Here is a 19,593-nt window from a genome sequence, read left to right as displayed (position 1 = left end):
TCAAACCTTTGTCATTTATCTAAATAGATCGTTCCCGCATCCACTGTTTGCATTACAAAGTACCGTTATGTTTTTTGGTAAAGCCCCCATTTGTTATTATTTTTTAAATTATGCACCAGTGTTATGCAATTGATTTTAAAGCATTTAATTGAAGCTTTACAAAAATGAGGGCATTATTTTTAAATTTAGTTTCAATAAGCGTCTAAATTCTCTATTACACTCTATTTTGTAAACGACTGATCTTAACAGAATGTAATGCACTCGTACTTTAGCTGGTGGTGTTCTTCGAAGTGAGAAAGCCAGGGTAAAAAGACACAAAACAAATCACTTCGAGATGACCTTCTTATCGGTTCTTTCCCCCCCTCTAAACTCTGATACGGTCGATTGCCCAAGGCCAAACAACAGCAGCAAAAGCAGCATCGGTCGATGAGCATTTTTCAAAGAAATGAAAATAGACGCGTTATCGCGCGATGATTACCACACCCTGTAGTTTTGCTACAAAATTTATTTTCTATTTTTTTAAGTAGGCAAAAAAGGAAATCATTCTATGGCGGTACAGAAGTAAATCGATTGAAGTGCATTCGTGATGAAGTGATGCAAGAAGGCACCATTCTAATCAGAAAGCACCATTCGAATCAGAAAGCACGGACTGATTGGATTCGAGTAGGAATCTATACATTATGCATGCGTTTAAGCGAGATACCCTTTTGACATGTGAATGTGCAGCAAAACCACGAAGAGCCACTAGTTTCCATCATCTCTTCTATCGATGCACCTTTAGCATGAGGTGGCAAGTTTATTTTGCTTCCATTTCTATTTTATTCCTAAACTGCTTTCAAAACAATACACCTTTACAGAAATATTTAAGATGAAACACTCTCCAACGGCATTGAATCGTTTATTGGCGCTAAGTGGGAAGTAAGTGTACGGCACAGCCCCACAGCTGTTGGGGAATTCCCTCATTAATCAATCCCATGCACGTCAATGCGGCTGCTACGCAACACTTGACCATGACCGTGTGAGAGCGCCGGTAGACGCATAGCATCATGTCTCAAAAAACTACCGAGAGCGCTACAGTGCTCGATCGTTGAAGCACCAATGAAGCGCTCAATGTTTCCCATCCTTGAGGCACGATCCTTGGGGATTTTACGCTGGATTTAAAAGCATTTTTTGATCCGGATGTGAGCTTTCATGCTTTACGCGATGAAATTACTAATCCTCTGTACAATTTCTTCTCTTTCTATTCACGCAGGAACGCCACCACCATGAAACTTTCCACCCATCTGGGCACGGTTGCCCCCCTTCTGCTCCTAACCCTGCTGATCGTGCCCCACCACGGCACCAACGGCCAATGCTCGCCGGGTGATGAAAAGAAGGCGGAAAAGGCGACCGATCTCGAGCAGTCGCGCAGCCGCCTGTACAAGGGCGAATCGATCTTTACCCTGCGGCTGCTGGACGCGATCAACACGGCCACGCCGAACGAAAACCTCTTCTTCTCACCCTACAGCCTGTACAATGTGCTGCTGATGATGTACTTCGGGGCGCGCGACACGACCGAGAAGCTGCTCCGCACCAGCCTCAACCTGCAGTGGGCCGACAGCAAGACGACCGTGTACGAGGCGTACGATACCGCCCGGAAGTCGCTGCGGGGTCGGTTCAGCGAAAGCAATGCCGTCGGCTTCAGCTCGGCCGACAAGCTGTTCTTCGGCCGGCAGATTCCCGTGTCGACCTGCGTGCAGCAAAAGTTTGCCGACACGATCGAGCTGCTCGACTACCAGACGCAGCCGGACGAGCAGCGGGCGTACATTAACCGGTGGGTGGAGAATGCGACCCGCGGCCAGATTAAGGATCTGCTCGAGCCGGGAGCGATCACGCGCAACACCAAGCTGGCGGTCGCGAATGCGGCCTACTTTAAGGTAAAGGAATGGTGGTGAGGAAGCGATTTGAATGCTTCAGACGTTAATCCTTTTTCCTTTTTTCTTCATTTCACACACAGGGCACGTGGCAGACCAAGTTTAAGGCGGCCGAAACGAACAAGGAAATCTTTTACGTGTCCGCCGACCAGCAGAAGTTCGTCGACATGATGCACGTCGAGGGAACGTTCAGCCATGGTGCGTTGAGGCCTATTCTCACCTTTGACCCCCACCCCGGTTGGAGTCCGCTTTACGCGTATCACTAATCACACGCTCGCCGTTTCCTTCCAGCTGCCAACGAAAAGCTCGGCTGCCACATTCTCGAGCTCCCGTACAGTGCTGGCCCCGGCGCAGACAATGCCGACGATGGGCCGTACCAGCAGGGCGCCGCCAATCCGGACAATCAGGTGTCGATGTTTGTCTTCCTGCCGCCGGCCGAACCGAACGCACTGTCCAAGCTGCTTAGCCGGCTGGCCGCCGAAACCGACATCCTGCACGAGGTGGTAAACGAGGGCATTTCGCGCAAGGTCGACGTGAAGCTGCCCAAGTTCAGCATCGAGAAGACGGTCGGCATGAAGCCGGTGCTGGAGCGGATGGGCCTGGGCCAGCTGTTCGACCAGGGGGCCAACTTTGACGCGTTCACGGACGGCCGCGAACCGATCCTGTTCGACGAGGTGCTGCAAAAGTCCAAGATCGAGGTCAACGAGGAAGGTTCGGTGGCTGCGTCCGCTACCGTAGCGTTCTCGTTCCGGTCGTCCCGCCCGGCCGATCCGGCCATGTTCCACTGCAACCATCCGTTCGTTTTCCTCATCTACGATTACGGCACCCGGTCGGTGCTGTTCAACGGTGTCTACCGCCAGCCGGAGTAAAAAAAACGGTTGCGACCGAGCCCGGTTGCGAGCTTGAACTACTGTTAGCGAGGAAAACTATGTTTTTTTCTTAGACTTATTTATTTTTAAAAAAGCGGTTAAAGACAGTGCAAACAAGCGATGGCAGCGGTAGATCGGAAAGGAGCGGAAGCAGCGCTACGTTTGAGGACGAGGACGATTGAGTCGTCCTTCATTCCCAGTTCTGTTTTTTTTGCTTCTGTTTTACCTTTTTGTTTGACGTCAGATTGTAAGTGAGCGTACTTTTCAACGAATCATGATCACTTTTTTGTTTATAAGAATAAAACCAACGAAACCGAAGACATTGACCAGAAATTGTTTGGTTTTCTTTCTAAAGTTACTATACATAAACGAAAAATATCCATACTTTTACTATCTTTAGAATTAGAATTTTTCATGCTACAGTTTATTCACTTTGCAATCTGCAACACACACACACACACGCGGAACACCTCATTCGGCCACCTTGTGATGTACACGTTTCTGGCCTAACCAGGACATGAGTTTAAGCGTACCGTTGCCATTTTCCAATTAGAAAGCTGCAAATATGTTGTTGGTGTGTGTTTTAGTTGCACATTACATTAGTTTTCCTCACCGAAAGCACCAAAAAAAAAAGGAAGCGAACGGTCAACATCTTTCATCGATGATCTCATCGGGGCGAAAGGGAACACGCCGGTCAATATACAACAACACGCTCTATGCACAACCGCAAATTGTTTGTTTTTATCGGAGTGAAAAATATATGCATATCGCAATCCTTTTCCTACGTATAATATATATATTTGTTTTAAAAATTAAAAGCTGTAACAACACAAACATCAACCGAAGCTCCGTGTAGCGAGCGCAAACGCAAACAGAATAGAAAAAAAAGAACACACTGAACAGAATTTCTCATAAATGACTAAAAACCGTGTGATTCTCTCTCTTTTTTTTCTCTTTCTCTATCTCTCCCTCTCATGGGTAAGGGTGTGTATGTGTGGCTGATCCAGTACCACCCTAACAACGTTCTGCTGAGTAAGCGTTTAATATGCCTATATGGTAAGCTTAAAGGGATCCTTTCGCTGAACACTGTCCATTCGATCGCGCAAATGTGGGTAAAAATCGGGGAAACAAAAAACACGGCTCCAACGACACTCTCGCGCGCACGCCCTTATCTACACGCGCTCCTAGCACTATGATTCGCTCTGCAGCAACGAAACACAACAAGCTGCTCGTACTAACGGCCTGTCCTACAGCACTGCACAACAACCACACACCGTGAATGAACAGATGGAACACATATAAAATTAAACAAAAGAAGAAGAAAAAAAACGCACTACACATAAAATCCAACAGCGTCCGCAAACCGGTAAGGCCGGTAGGCGAACATGGTGAGCACATGATTTTGTTTTTTTTTTTGTTCGTTTGTTCTGGTGGGCGAATAGATTGGGTATTGGGTGTTTGCTTACCCCACTCGCCAAAGACCCGCTTGCCGAATGTATCCCTGGCCGAAGGAAACGGGGGAGGCTTTTTTAGCGCAAGCCCGGATTAGAGCATCGAAGGATTCGTTTCTTAGTCTTGCACAAATGCTTTCCACTTTTCCGCAATTACTCGTGGCACGACTGTACGTATTAGAAGCACACAAACCGCTCATAGAATGACGTGCGCACACTTACTGCCCCAACCACGTGGGCGATTGCCACAAGCGTGTATACCCCGTAAGCGAACAAAAGCGAACACTAATCCTGCTCCAGCCGAGCCGCTTCCATCCGGCTCTAGCATCGCTCGAACAGTGCGTGCACACCGAACAGACGCAACTTGCGCATCAGGCTCATCATCCACGAGCGCAACGAGCAGGTGGTAGTGGTGGTGGTGGTGGTGGTGGTGGTGATGGTGTTGATCGCCACAGGAATTGATTCCATCGACACTGAGAGAGACGACGAAGGGCGTTGATTGCGCTGGTGGCAGTGTACGAAGAAGCAGCTGCAGGCACTGCCGTGCCGTAGCCTTCTCCAGACTGTCCAGCCCGTGCGACTTGAGCCGGAAGCGCACAGGAGGTGGCGCAATCGCCTACCACACCCCACTCCCGGACCGGTTGGCGGTTTCGCTTTGTTCGGCTCGCTGGTTCAGAGGTGGTTCTGCAGAAACGAGAGCAGCTTCGTCTCGTAGTGCTTGCTCGCCTCCAGGTTGCGCAGCGAGTGGCGCTCGTTCGGGTACACCTGCAGCTGGTACGGTTTGTTTGCCCGCACGAGCCGGCTCACCAGCTGGGACGTGTGGTGAAAGTGTACGTTTTCGTCGATCAGTCCGTGGATGATGAGCAGCCGATTGTCCCTGGAGAATGAAGTGTGATTTGAAATGGAAAATGAGTGTGAGTGGTTGCAGTTTTACTCCTTCCGGCCGTTTTCTCTCTCTCTCTCTCTTGACTTACTCGTCGGGAAACTTCTGGATGTAGTTGAGCACCGAGCCGGCCGCATAGCCGGACCGGTTGCTGTCCGGCAGGTCCATGTAGCGTTCGGTGTAGCCGGTGTCGTAGTACTCCCAGCTCGTGACCGGTGCACCCGCGATGGAAACTTTGAATATTTCCGGGTATTGCACCAGCCCCATCAGACTTAGGTAGCCACCTGGGGGAAAGGGCACCATCGTGGGTTAGCAAAAAAAAAGAGCAATAAAACACAGCGAAGGAGTCGACCTTCTTACCGTAAGACCAGCCGTGGATTGCCACCCGGTCCATGTCGATGTAGCCCAGCTGGTCGGCCAGTATTCGCAACACCTCGACCTGATCCGACAGCTCCACCGTACCCATCCGGCACCGGATGTACGACTCGAACTCAACGCCGCGATGGCGCGAGCCGCGCGAATCCACACATATCACACAGTAACCCTGTGAGGCAAGCATGTGCATCCTTAGCTGACGCATTCCCTGCAAAAAGAAGGCCAAAAAAAGGGACGTAAAATCCAGCATCCCGCATAACCCGTAAACAGATGAAGCCAAACCGCCGACGACGCCTTACCTTAAACGTATTGCTAACCGTCTGCACCTCCGGCCCGCCGTACACGTTCAGCACGGTCGGGTACTTCACGCCGAGCATGAAGTTGTGCGGTTTGAACACCATCGCGTACAGCACGTCCCCGGACGAGATCTGCGGGCTGTGGATCGAGGGGTTGTACTGAGTATTTTCCGAGGGCCCGCCCTCGGTCAGATAGCCCACCGAGCAGAGCCGCAGCGCGTCGATCGGCGTGGGTGGTGGCGACGGCCCGTGGCTACAGCCGTTCCCGTTCGCCGTATTGCTGTCGTGCGCTATTCGAACCAGCTCCCACGACGGCAGCGTCGAGATGTTACAGTACGTTTGCAGAAACAGCGTACAATCCTGTGGCGCGAAATGAATCGATCAATCGGGTACTACACGCTACAACGGGCAAGCTCCTTTCCTTTCAAACACACTTACATCGTTAAACTCCACGGTGAACGAGTACCCGGGCATGGTGAGCAGTCGCAGCTGGTTCGGCTGCGCCAGGCTCACCACGTACAGGTGCTTCTCGAGCGGCGTCTCGCGCAGTCCCATAAAGTACACCAGCTGGCGGGTCCGATCGTACCACACGTTGCGCCCGAGCACCTCCCAGTCGCCGGCGGTAAGCGTCACCTTCTGCACGATGCGCGCTACCAGCGTGCTGCCAATGCAGGCCATCGATGGCAACGAGTGATCGGTGGCCCCGGCGCCACCGCTACTCACCTCTGTCCCGTGCGCTACCTCCCGCTGCTGCTTTGGATGTGCCGTTGGATGTGAGTTTGTGCTGTGATGGTTAGTGCTATTGGTGCTGCTGCTACTGCTGCAACCGTTCGGGCTGAGACTAGATGTGACCAAGTACAGATGGCGGAAGCCCGACTCCTCCGAGGCCCACAGGAACGTTACCTCCTGCTCGGACAGCTCGACAAACTGCAGCACATCGTGCACGTTCACCCAGCTGCTGGACGTTTCCGTGTAGATCACCTGCAGCGGGCGCGTCGTCGATTTGTCCAGCGGTGAGCGCCAGCCGGAGGACGACTTTCGCGGCGGATGCGAATGATGCTGCTGCTGCTGCTGCTGCCCGTGGTGATGGTGGTGTTGGTGTTGGTGTGGCGGCTGCTGCCCAGGGGACGATCCGTACGATGCGGCGCCCTGCGACCCGGCCCCGTTGCCCCCGGTGGCGGCTGTCCCGCAGTTGGGCGACGACGACGAGCTGCTGTAGATTTCGCAGAAGTTGTCCACCGGTAGCAGGACGAGCTCGAGCCGCTGCTGGGGCCGATCGAGCAGCTGGGCCCAAACACTGTGGGGAGGAAAGATGGCATTAAACACCCTGTGTGGTTGCTTGGCGGCTACTGTGAAATGTGGCACACTTACTATCGCGAATCCGGTGTCCAGCCGACGCGCACAATATACTCCAGCCATGGGAAGGCGAACGTTAGCGGGCACTGCAGCTCCTTGATGCACACGTCCGTGATGCGCAGGTTCTCCGACAGCCGGAACTGGACCAGCTTCAGCTTGGACTTGGCGTTCGGTGTGCCGGCACGCGGGAACCGATACTCCTCGTAGTCCCGCCCGGCCGACTGCGACGAGGGAAAGGTGTACAGGCTGACGTCACTTTCGTCCACCTCCTCGTACACGATGCGGTAGACTTCGTCTGTAGCAAAAAGGAAAAGGAAAAGGAAAAGGCACGGTATTAAAACGTTGTCACAACTTAATTGGAACAAAACGTTTAGTGTTTTAAATTTCAACACTCAATTTAAATGCAACATCAATTCATCAAGCTGGCTACAAAACAACAATCACGATAAAGTGGAGCGACACTCTCAGCATGTAATGCGTGGCTCGGTTTATGTGTTTACATACCGATTTACCCCGCGTTCAAGCAGCAAAACCCCTCCTCTCCAAGGGAACATTTTGTGCGATAGTTTCATAACCACAACACGCGCAACCTGTCCCGCGCGCTTCTAGCAAAGATTTCACTCATTAGTGAACTTTAAAGCAAAACAGGGAAAGCGGTAGCGGGTTTGGGAAAGGCGGGAAACAATGCAGCAGAGAACTGCGTAGTAAATGGTAGGAAAAATCGTTTGCCAACCTCTTCAGGACGGTGCGGCGCACATTTCCTGTCCAAATGGTCTGTGTCTTGCGCAGGTTTTCCTTGCGCAGTCACCAGGGCAACCGGCGTCGCCATCAGCACCACGTGTGAAATGCGCACGCGCACGCGTTTCGCTGTACATGTTGATTTGAAAATGCCGATGTTTTGTTAAATCGGGGAGAAGTACTACGCGTTTTACTCGCTTCTTTCCTCCTCTACCAGGAAGAAATAGGAACATTGAAAGGCAAACAAACAAACAACATTGTCAGTCAACGAAAAATCAACTAAATTGAAAACTCCACCTAAAGTCCATTTGTCCGCCTCTCGATCAACACTTTCAGCTTATCTGATCATATAGAGAGCTTACCTTTTGCTCATACCGTTCCATACCTTACTCAACACAATTAAACACAATTACTATGGCTCAATTTGTTAACACGATTACACACGACTGAGCAAAAGCAGAAAAATAACAACAACAGAAACCCGAACTCGTTTAATTACTTCAGAGACGCCTTTTTTTCCTTTCTCTCCCCTATTGCACGGACAACTTCTCCCCTTCTCATCCCTCCCAGCTCGTTCCAGTGGCAGAAGATTGCACAAGAATCCAGCAACCATCAGCAGATCGACTTTAGCGATAATGCATAAATTGCACTCGTCTAATGCCTTTTATTTGCACCCCTACCCCATTGATCTAACCTCAAAACCCAATCCGAAACCCATGATAATTATCATTTCTTACAGGACAGGGATGCCGGCGGCGGCACTTGACGACTTGTGCGAGTTGAGTCGGTTCGAGAGTTTTATCCCTGTTTTTCCTTCTTTTTTCCTTTGCAATATCTTAACGATCATTCGCCCCGGTACTTCGATGCGATCAAGTTGTAAATGAACACGTGTGATTGCAAACGATGAATGGTGGCGGCAAAAAAGAAGGCCCATAAGCATACACACATTCGCATACACGATACATTGGTACGGTGAGTGGTATGTAGTAAGAGCATTAAATAACTCCGCGCCGCGCCGGGATTCATCTTGATCTATCTCGAAGCAATGCACCAACCACCATTGCTGCCACCACCACCACCAAGCGCCACACAAACAAGTAAGGCCAGTGCACTTTTCACTTTCCACGACTCCGAGACGCGATCTAATGGCCCAGTGACCCGAAAACGCTGTCTGTCGCTGGCCTGATGTGTAATTATTACATGATCGATCCTTATTCAGCACGATCGCGAAAGGGTTCGTCGCTAGTCTGCGTCCAGTAAACACAGTCGGTCTTCGGACCACGCTTTTAAGTCAGAGGGATGATCTAAATTAGAGTTGGAGGTGGTTGGGAAAGGGACATAAATCTCTTCCATTTCACAACAAAAACTGGTGGGTGCTGAGCTAATGGAGCAAAGTGATGTAGGATCTCGCAAAAGCTTCGAAACAGGGTGGAGTTCTGTTGTGTAATCTTTTTATCAATCGGTGGAGCATAATTTACGATCGTGCTTCTTATCGGGATGACCGCATGTGTGTTCAAGACGGACAAGAAAGAGCACTTTGTTAGGAAATAACGTCCTTTAAATGATGATTAATATGATCTTCACGTAATCTTCAAGAGGATCTCTTCAGAGATTTTTTGAGGACGTTGGGAGTCCTTTAGATTAAATTCCGAATTAAACAAGATCCATCAGACAAGAGGACGTTGGGAGTTCTTTAGGTCAAATTCCGAATTAAACAATATCCAAAAGACAAGGCCCAACTGGTCAAACCATATACATGATGATTCAGAGATGTTTTGAGGCCCTTGGGAGTCCTTTAGATTAAATTCCAAACTAAACAAGATCTAAAAGACAAGGCCCAACTGGTCAAACCATATACATCTTAAATCCTCTTACTTCTAATGAAGAACACACAATAAGAAAAGCCAATGTTTTAATATTTCACCATGTCTATCAGAGCCAGACAGAGCACGGTGCACGTATCTCTCTCTCTCTAGTGAGTCTATTTATTTACAACAACTTAACCCTCCAAAACCTCAAAAGTAGGAACTCCTCGCCCCTTCTCGCCGCTCAGTGCCAGTGGGACTTCTTCTTGATGTGGATCGAAACGGGCACCGTCTTTTCGATGTACACCGGCTTCTTGATGTAGACCGGGACCGGCTTCTCCACATGCACCGGGTACGGTTTCGGCACCTCGACGTACTCCTTGTGGATGACGGGCACCTTGACCGGGACCTTCACCGGGTACGGGACGGGCCGGTCCACATGGACCTTCTTCTCCACCACGACCGGCACCTTCTTCTCCACGTACACCGGGACCTTCTTCTCCACCTCGACCGGGTACGGTACCTTCACCTCCACCGGCACATGCTTTGTCACCTCGACCGGGTACGGGACCGGGACCTTCTTCACGATCGTCACATGCTTCACGTGCTCCTCCTCCTTGTGCAGTCCGCCGAAGTCGTGCCCGCCAAAGTCACCGCCGCTGCTGAAGGACGACTCGTGGCCGGACCCAAAGTCCCAGACGCCTCGCTTCGCCTTGCCCCCTTCGACGGCGGCACCGGCTGCGACTGCCAACGCCACGGCCAGCACAATGAAGATCTGCAAATGGTGACGCGTTTTTTTGTGGTTCAGGCTCGTCAAAATCAATACAGTGCCGGAATAACGCCCACGGCTTACCTTCATTATGATGAGACGGGTGCGTATAGATGTAGAGGAAGCTCAAAGCCACACGGAGACACGATAAAGGTTAGAGGCACTAGAGTTGTACACTTGTTGCTCGCTAGCTACTGACACTACACTGGTTGTCGATTCGACCTGTGTCTTACTGCAGAACACCGACGAATGATGCTATTCCGCTAGCCACCGAGCCGTTTTATACGCTCTTTCGTGGGTACGAACAAATGCAACTCCACCGAAGCATCGAGTAGTGGGGCCCCCGAACAGAAGGAGCCCTCTTCTTGAGGCGGGCCATCGTCAGGCCTGCACTACGTACGTGACTTCTGTGGGGGGAATCCTTTCTTGCGGCTCTCTCCCTCCTCTGCGTACTGACTTTCTTAACACTTCCCACGTGGATGCGAAAGGTTTTCGCCTTTCCACCGCGGCTGCCACAACCACGCGCACGCACACACACACCCTTTGGAGCCAAAAATTCGGGAGCAATCGGTCCGTGCGTAAACGAAAATCGTGCCACGCGATGTGCAAACACGCATCTTCGAAAACAAGCCCCAAAAGAAGTGCAAGGAATTGGCATTTGCACGAGCGTGTGTTATACACGGAGGAGCGATTTTTGCTGCAATTTTAAGTCGAACGAACTTTTGTGCAGCAACTAATGATCGAAGCAATCGAAAAGCGTTGTGCTAACGTTACACAAACGAATCCAAACAACCGAAATACGCATAACACACAACAGGGAGCTCGCGCGCCCCGACCAGTCAATCGAAATGTTGCGCGCGTTGCAGCGCACGCGTGCATTTTTCCTCCGCGCGTCAATCACACAAGCACACAAAAACACGGAAAGCGGAATCGACTCGGCACGAGATCAATCCGACAAGATTGTCCGGTCGGGGCACACCGCCGTGATCGGTGGTGACAGTAAGTAAGCTGTCAGAGTATTTGTTTTACGTAAAGATTTATTTGCTCGCAATCGGGCGGCATTTTTAATCATTTCGCACACGTCGCCCAAATCGATCGACGATCGCGGCACGCTGCACGATTGCCGGTGATCGATAGCGTTTCGGGATCAAATTATCAGAAAAAATGTATACGTGTGTGTGTGTGTGTGTCAAGTTTTAGTGCGTCAATATTGAATCACGAATTAGTTTGTGCAACAGTTGGGAAGTTTAGAGATGAAGTAGAAAGATAAGAGAGCAGCGTACGAATCTATATACGATTGTCGAAATGCAATAGCAAACAATCGAAGCTATACGTTGGTGGTTTATAGTAGCAACTTTTAAAAAACACACATTTTAGTGCTTTGAAAATCTATATTTTTTAAATTATACGTGTTGTTAGTGTATACGAGCTCTACCACTTTCTGCTCGACTGTCATTTTTGCAAGTATGTCGGTTAATGTAGTACAGTCTATTCGCATTCTCCGTAATCCGCTCATAAACCCGAAAATATCAGAATTTTCTCCACTCTCGAATAAATTATATTATGTATACAGGTAATAATATAATCAAAAATACCTAGTTATCAAATGTATTTTAGCAGAAAAACGTGAAATACGCGGATATTAGAGTCACGCGGATTGCTCACAAACGCATAAACCGCGAATCTCGGGAACAGACTGTATATATTATTACAGCTGAAGTATGTATCATGATTTGAATCATTAACAGTTGCTAGCTTTTCTAGCCAATAATGCTAGCAAGATAAACAAATGCAGAGATTTATAATGGCAAAAGGCAAAGCGCTGGCAGGTCGTTTATTCGCCTTCTTATAGATCATAAAGCTCCTTCAGACGACACTATGCCACTAGGGGGTGACAAATCTTTCCGCTACATCAATATACTTTTGGGATTCGAAAACGGAAATTTCCCGACCATATACGCATTACTGTATGTTTTGGTGCTAGCACGACTTAACAGTGTCAGGAGTTCAAGCCTCGTATGGATCGTCTCCTTAAGAAAGGACTGACTGTCCGGCTGCATGGTACCTTGATAGCTCTCGGAAGCCTCTATTGGCCGGCATGACCGCGTAGGTCGTTACGCCAGAATAAAGGAAAAGAAAAAGAAAAACCTCCCCGAAAAATTGCTCCGAATCTTGGTCGATTTCTCTTAGTGTTGGTTGATAATATATTAGGTATTGGTATACCTACTAAAGTGGTATCTGTGCTTTTTTCGTGCAATTTCGTGCCGATTGTTTAGAGCATTAAAGCTGAAAAATTTGGCAACAGAAGACTTTTCTCCGGGCATTCTTCTTCTAACCACAAATAAATGTAGCGTTTTATAGCTTTTACAGGGTTTCCCACGATTTATTGGTTGGTTCCCATCAATTTTTGGTGGATTCCCATTTTTTTTTTTTTCGTGCGTTCCTACGATTTTTTGGTCGTTTCCCAGAATTTGTTGGTCTATTTGTATTGATATCCAATCGGAAAATACCAATACATTATGGGATCGAACCACCAATCTATGGGATACGACCAAAAAATCGTGGGAACGCACCAAAAAATCATGGGAACTGACCAATAAATCGTGGGAAACCCTGTAAAAGCGTGACAGACTTTAACCGTTAATGGCCCGGACACTTAATTCCAAAACATTATTGAGAAAAGTCTAAATGGCTCAATTTGTTTTGTTTTTGTGAATGTTTTGAAAAGATTACTAAAATATTGCTGTACGCATTGCACATAGCATTAACTTGTAGAAATGCAGCAATGCGTTTCTTTTTAGATAAATTTAAACAATTTTTGAAACGATTTATACATAAAAATGCGTACTTCCAATGAAGCCAGCCATTATGAACCAGCTCACTATTCGATTGTTATCAACTTTGAAGAACAAACGCGCCCACCAATCATACAGAAAAAAAGCCAATGTAACAGTGGATAGACGATCGCTTACCAACCGGCGCAGTGTTCGGTGCAGTGGTGCAGTGATCGGCACACCTCGCGCAAAGGAAACAAAACAAACGACCTGTGCGCGCGATATGCTCTGTGTGCAAGAGATGCGTTCAAGCATGCATGTGCATATCCACCTCGCTACGGCGTGCTGATGCACCCGATAAGCTCGTGTGTGAGGGGGCGGGCACCAGTTTGCGTATGCTGACTGTGGCGCACGTTCTATGTTGAAACGGCGCATGAGGTGCTAGCTGGCTGGCTGGTTGGCTGGCGAAATTGGTCGTGAAATTATAACCACTCCGGCACTCTGGAGAGGAAAAAAACGCGCACTACAACATGGTGATACAAACTGCAATACGCTGCAAAGAAACGCTGTACGAAAGCGATACAACAACTGCTGGGAGTCAATCATCGGCTGAGGAGGTGTGAAACAATCGCTCTGGCCCAATCGACCGTTCGAAGACGCAATCAAAACGCTGATAATGTGATTTGTTTGCGTACCGTTTTCCGTATTGTTTCGGCAATGCAATGCGTACGGCAACCGAACACAACGCGGGTAACGCGTAACGGTTGCTGCCCGCTGCCGATAACGTCTGGGGAAATAGAGGACAGGTTGTGACATTCTGCTTAGAGCATGCCGGTGGCTGCTTCGTAATAGATTAACTTCTAGCATAACAGAGCTTTTTAATCTTTCCTGTGTATGTACGTTTAGCTACAGATAAAGAGGTGTATATTATCAATTTTTGGTAGGCAAAATCGACATGCGCTTAGGACTAAATAATAGAAAAAAAGTAAGTTATTTTAACTAATAATTTGTAGAAGAGCGCTCGTACATGGTTGGCACGAAATGGTATAGCAGCATGTCGTCTCCTCATATCCAAACCCCTAAATATGATTTAGCAACAAACAGCCCCCGAGCCTATTACGGCGCCCCCCTTTGTCTGGTCGATGTAGCAACCGTCCACTGTAATATTGGGAAAGCTTCAATCCTATCATCACTCTCATCAATTCGGTGGAAAAATCTGGACCCCATGTCTCACGCCGCTTAGTGCACACCGTTCACCAGGTCCGAAAAGCAGATTGCGGTCAGATACGGCGAAGGTCGTCGTGTACGCGTCGTCGTCGTGCACCTCTCGATCGGTTTCTTTGTTCATTTTCATTTTACCATGTGTGTGTGTGTGTGCGTATGTGATGGAGTGTGGTTTTCTATTGCTTTCTAATTATGCTACACTAAATTGGTTTTCAATTCGCCGTCAACAAAGCCTACCGAACCACAAAGAAAAAACTACAAAAAAACGCATCCAACGCAATAGATGCACCCCATTTTGGACATGCCGTTGGGTTCGTTCGCCGAGCCATTGACCCGAAGTGTTTCGGTGACCGGTGTCAGTTGATGGCAGGGTGCGTTAGTACTGTTGTGAACATGTGACGTGTGAAAAAAAATCATAATTTCCTTTAAATTTGCTTCCATAATATCCCAGAAAGGCCACATAAACCTTTGCACAGAATCCTACATATTCTCCTATATATCATTCCACGTCAGCCGGTCTCGTGGTACAATCGTCAACTCGCACGACTTAACAACACGTCCGCCAAGCGGTCGTGGGTTCAAACCTCATATGGACCATCCCCCCGCAGCAAAAACTTATCCGGCAGTGCGTTAATCCGTTAATAGGGGATAGAGGATATGGATTTCTGAGTCAAAGCACTTCAATTCAGAAGCAACTAACTTAGCAGGAAGGATCTTGGTTATAAGGCAAAACAAGACTGTCCGTCATATACCTCTACTACTATTGCAGATAGCCAATCCTTTCTGTGGTGTCTGCCGGAGAAGCTCCTATATACACAACTCTCTTGGATAAGAGTTATTCTCCATAAAAGGCAAATGAGACCAACATATCTCTCTAATAACACATTTCACTAAGCAGTGAAAATATAATGGTCACTATCCTCATTTCAATAGAATAAAAAATACACAGTTCAAATTTAAATATAAAAAAAAAAAACAAAAATGTGCATAATCTCCCCACGTCGGTAGCACAATTTGCCCACAAATCTTCCATTGCAACCTAAAAAAAAGTACATAGACACATATTATGGTAACTAGTGGGCACATAAAATTAAAAGTTACAGGAGGATACATTTTTGCAAGTCCGTTTTCGTCGGTGGAGACACACACGTGCAAAATGCACCTCCAATTTGGGTGTGCAATTAACAGCAACGATCGCGAAAACAACGTGCCGGCACACCGTTATTCCCTAAACAACCTCGTGGTGGGGTAGAGTGTGGTAGGAAAAAGCCTAACCCTATGGTTTGTTGTTCCATCGGGAGGGGTTTAATCTATGCGCTCTCTGCAAATGGTGGTGGTTGAGCTTTCGGTGGTCAGACCGTACGCGTCCGATCGTGGTAGTGTTTTGTGCTAGTGTTCGCTGTGATTTGTAGCGTCATGTCGGTGCCCACAAGAAGCACGCAGAGGCGAGTATTCGTATAATTACATTTTTATCCATTGGCCGCAGGGATTTCGCTGATTTTTGAATGGATTTAACGGTCTTCAAGCTTCAAAGGGTAGATACAAATAGATGCCGAGAGTGTGACGATACTAATATCGATAAACCGTGAGTGCACTCAAACCGGAATCTAAGGTTTCCGCTGGGCAGCTCAGTTGCAACCGGATGCCGAGTAGCGGTTAGGTGCTATTGCATCGTCTTACTTAAAAGTTACAACAACTACGATTTAAAGCTCCATTGGCGTTCTGGTGCTGCCATCCACCCGTGTCGCTCATTCTACACCCTCCCAACGACTCTTGGAAGCTTTACAGCGTTAGATTGAAACCAGATTCGCCTGTGCCAGAACATGTAAAACACTGAATGTCACATGTTGCGACACGCCAATCTTTACGCTTGATGGAGTACGCTTTCCGTGTGAGGCGTGTGGTACAGAGCAACCACGATGGGGACACGAGCCGTTCATTGCCCTTGCCGCATGATGATGCAAGCGTACGATCATGATCTTCGTTTTAATCAAGTGAAAAGATCACTTACAGCAGCACGGATACCGCCATTTGCAAACCGCCCATCCCAGGCAAACCTAAAATCACATCCATATCAAACTTACCGTGACTTTCCGGCTGCCACCAAAAGCCCTGGTAGCGGCTGAACTCTTCCTGCATCACGTATGACGGTACGCCCGCCGTCAGCGGATCCTCGGCAAACGAACGGCGCCCGTCGTGCGCGTACGTCAGCCGCTCGCTATGGCCACTGTGCGTGTGCACCACCCAGATGTCGCCGTTGCACACGAACGCCACCAGGTCCGAGTTTTGGGGACAGATCTGCGGATCGATCGCTGCCGCCCGCTGCAAGATCCGTAGCTCCGACGGGAAGAGCGGGTTTTCCTGCAAAAAACAAAGCACACCGTTTTCGGTAAGTATTCCGGCACTATTTCGAGGGGGGACAGTGTGTGTGTGTTTCTGTTGCCTTACCTCGTACCCCGTGTCCAAACACTGGTAGAGTGTATTGCATGCGGGGAACACGATTTTGCCGCTCGCCTTGTGCAGCTCGTACGACGTGATGCCCCAGATCGAGAGCCGTTTGCGCTCGAGCATTAGCTGCACCTCGCGCGAGTTGCTCGTCGACAGGTGGCCCAGCACCGACTCCAGCAGCTGGTGCCACGGAAGGTGTCGTTTCCGGCCCGCTCCCGACCGTCGCTCCCCCTCCGCATCCTCATCTTCATCGATACCGTCACTGTCGCCGTCCGCCTCCAGCTCCTCGTTCGCGTCCAGTGCCGGCAGTAGCTGGCTGCGTTTTGCTCCCGCCGCCGGTACGTCCGCGTAGAACAGTATCGTGTCCCAGCCGTTGGCGGGCGGTGGGCTGAGAAAGTAGACGCGCGTCCGCCCATCGGACAGGGTGCGAAAGTTCACGCTCATCGGAAAGGAGGCCGCCATCGTGGTGGCCATCTGGCGGCGCGTCTCGTTCACGATGCACTTCAGCTCGGACCAGCTTTTCTTGCGCGGCACCATGCTAGGGGCGACCGCCCCGGAAGGTTCCCACCGTCCGGCCGAGGTGATGCCATTCATCAGCCCGGCCGGGGAGGGGCCGGCGGGCGTCCGGCTGCCGGGCGTGTGCCGCGACGAGGAGTAGTGCGGGTAGGCGGTGGTGGGGGTGCCGAGATAGCTGGCTACGTCGTCGGTTACCATCAGGCAGGCCGGGGCTGAGGAGCTCGCCGGACCACTGCTACCCGTGCCGCCGCCGCCTCCTACCCCTCCCCCTCCTCCTCCTCCTCCACTGGTGCCATCCATTTTTCTCCGTATCTTCGACCAGAAGCGGGCCGCCTCCTCCAAGTTGACCAGTAGTGCGAACAGTACCCCGACCAGATGACCCAGATATAGTTCACCCAGCTTATACCGCCCGTAGCCGTGGTCGTTGTCCGCAGCCGAAACGATCCCGATGCGATACCGATGTGATCTTTTCACTCCCGCGGAAGATGAACAAACAAACGGTGGCACAAACGGCCGCAAACCACACAACGTCACCAGGCACTACTACCCACTGTTACCGCACCGGAAGCGGTCACACATTTTCCGTCGACCCGTGCAATCCGTGGAAAACAGCCGGTTCGGAGGAGCGTTGCGAGCGCTAACACATACCAGCAGGGCCGATTCCGGTTTCACGCGTTTCACGATGAGCTGCTCTCCTCTTCTCCTCACCCCTAGTAGCGGGTTGCACACGCTTATCTGGTCGCACTTACTGGTGCGCTGGCCTATCGCAAATGTGAACGACCACTGGCTGTAAGCGCGGTACGGCACCACCACCACCACCATCCAATGGGGCGGCGCTGAAACGCGCGCGCGGTCGTCGTTACGTTTGCGTATTTATTTATTATTTTCCTTGCCTTGTGGCCACACACACACACACACACACGCACACACACGGGGGGTTACGCGCGACGCACAAAATAAGCGAAAGAAAAATAAAGTAACACAACCACACGCGCACACACACACGGTCGAGCGCCCGAATACGACGGATTTGTGTGTCACGTAAGAAGAGCGATTTAGTGAAGCATTATTTCGAAACGTGCGTGGTGAGGATGGTTATTTTTTGCCGCTGGTGACGAAATGTGACCCTGCACTTACTATATTCTCGGCTGCATTTCCCCCCTCCCTTGTGCAGAGAGCGTTTCACTTTTCACCGCTTGCACCAACCATTTTTACACCAGCTTCTTCCTCTCCCTTCCTTTCTTCCTGGCCACACAGCTATACCGTTCCGTTCTGCGACGTTCTGGCCGATTCGCACCACTGTCTGCAAAGCGGTGCCACCCTTCTCGCCCTTCTAGACCTCTCAGCTGCGAGTGAGTACGGGACCAACCGAAAGGGGCGGAAGGTCAGCTGCGCGGCGGATTGTCTGCAAACTGTGGCAGTGCGATGGCGGAGAAGAATTCCGTCTCAGAAACAACGCACGGTACGGCGATGGCCAAAGGAAGACTTCCCACTAGCCGCACACGCACGCACAAACGCACAGACACCCACTAGCGCCAGATACTTTCTCTTTTCAACTTGGGCGGGTGGGCTGGTGGGGGTAGGAATGGATGGGATTTCACTTTTCTTCTTTCTGCCTCTTTGTCTCTTTCACCTTCGCACAAAACAACAACCCCGCGAGGGTCGCAAACTGGAAGTGGCTGCTGCTGCTGCTGCTCCTTGTTGTTGTTAGTTGTGCTGTTGTTGTTATTGTTTGCCGTTATCGTCGTCGTTGGCGGATTGTGCCTTTGCAGATTGCGCTGTCCCGTCTTTTTTGACAGGTGTGTGTGGGCCCGTTTGCGTGTCCCGTTTTTCCTCCCTGCGACGCACCAGCACCGTAGTTGCTTTCAGGTCTTTTGTTTTGTTGCCTGCACACTTTGATTAGGGGTGGGTTCTCGTCCGTACTTGACAGCTGCCAAAGAGATGGCCGTTTGTTCCGTTTACACTACAGCGTTGGCAGGTAGAGTTCGGGTTCAGGAGTGCCAGATTGCTGTTTGGCATTACAAAAAAGGTTCGCAGTTTTGCATTTTCGTAGGTGAAATTGTTGAGTACTATGTTGAAACATTCATTTTGCGATCAATGTTTATACTATTGTTTCTACATTAGTAGTCATGGGCGGGTCGACCCAAACCTATGGGGTCGGAGCCATCCTTATGCG

General features: G+C 49.8%; 3 protein-coding genes across 3 annotated transcripts; 1 reads left to right on the top strand and 2 right to left on the bottom strand.

The window, feature by feature from the left end:
* Positions 1-529: 529 nt before the first annotated feature.
* LOC1267938 (serine protease inhibitor 88Ea) lies at positions 530-3,115 on the top strand. The gene is made up of 4 exons (XM_061648985.1): positions 530-918; positions 1,253-1,916; positions 1,997-2,111; positions 2,205-3,115. The coding sequence occupies exons 1-4, from the start codon at positions 869-871 to the stop codon at positions 2,780-2,782; spliced, it is 1,407 nt and encodes a 468-aa protein (XP_061504969.1). The 5' UTR covers positions 530-868; the 3' UTR covers positions 2,783-3,115.
* Positions 2,998-19,469, bottom strand: LOC1273811 (dipeptidyl peptidase 9). Its single transcript, XM_061648984.1, has 8 exons — positions 16,902-19,469; positions 16,538-16,814; positions 7,159-7,438; positions 6,226-7,084; positions 5,791-6,147; positions 5,477-5,699; positions 5,208-5,400; positions 2,998-5,110 (listed from the first exon to the last, which is right to left on the bottom strand). Exons 1-8 carry the CDS (start codon positions 17,715-17,717, stop codon positions 4,906-4,908), a joined length of 3,210 nt encoding a protein of 1,069 aa, XP_061504968.1. The 5' UTR covers positions 17,718-19,469; the 3' UTR covers positions 2,998-4,905.
* Positions 9,792-10,728, bottom strand: LOC11175995 (zinc finger protein 512B). Its single transcript, XM_003436355.2, has 2 exons — positions 10,540-10,728; positions 9,792-10,461 (listed from the first exon to the last, which is right to left on the bottom strand). The coding sequence occupies exons 1-2, from the start codon at positions 10,543-10,545 to the stop codon at positions 9,931-9,933; spliced, it is 537 nt and encodes a 178-aa protein (XP_003436403.1). The 5' UTR covers positions 10,546-10,728; the 3' UTR covers positions 9,792-9,930.
* Positions 19,470-19,593: the final 124 nt, after the last annotated feature.

The sequence above is a fragment of the Anopheles gambiae genome, chromosome 2 (assembly GCF_943734735.2).
Source record: "Anopheles gambiae chromosome 2, idAnoGambNW_F1_1, whole genome shotgun sequence".
Classification (NCBI taxonomy): domain Eukaryota; kingdom Metazoa; phylum Arthropoda; class Insecta; order Diptera; family Culicidae; genus Anopheles; species Anopheles gambiae.
Note: the sequence above shows the minus strand (reverse complement) of the source record. Positions and strands in the feature narration are given on the sequence as shown.

Bases quoted from the DNA above. Each gene is read 5' to 3' on its own strand.
- LOC1273811 (XM_061648984.1), bottom strand. From the start codon at position 17,717: ATGGATGGCACCAGTGGAGGAGGAGGAGGAGGGGGAGGGGTAGGAGGC. The intron at 16,815-16,901 runs GTAAGGCAACAG...TGTTTTTTGCAG, and splicing joins GTTTGGACACGGGGTACGAG to GAAAACCCGCTCTTCCCGTC. The intron at 5,111-5,207 runs GTAAGTCAAGAG...TTCATTCTCCAG, and splicing joins ATCCAGAAGTTTCCCGACGA to GGACAATCGGCTGCTCATCA.
- LOC1267938 (XM_061648985.1), top strand. From the start codon at position 869: ATGAAACACTCTCCAACGGCATTGAATCGTTTATTGGCGCTAAGTGGG. The intron at 919-1,252 runs GTAAGTGTACGG...CTATTCACGCAG, and splicing joins TTATTGGCGCTAAGTGGGAA to GAACGCCACCACCATGAAAC. The intron at 1,917-1,996 runs GTAAAGGAATGG...TTTCACACACAG, and splicing joins CGAATGCGGCCTACTTTAAG to GGCACGTGGCAGACCAAGTT.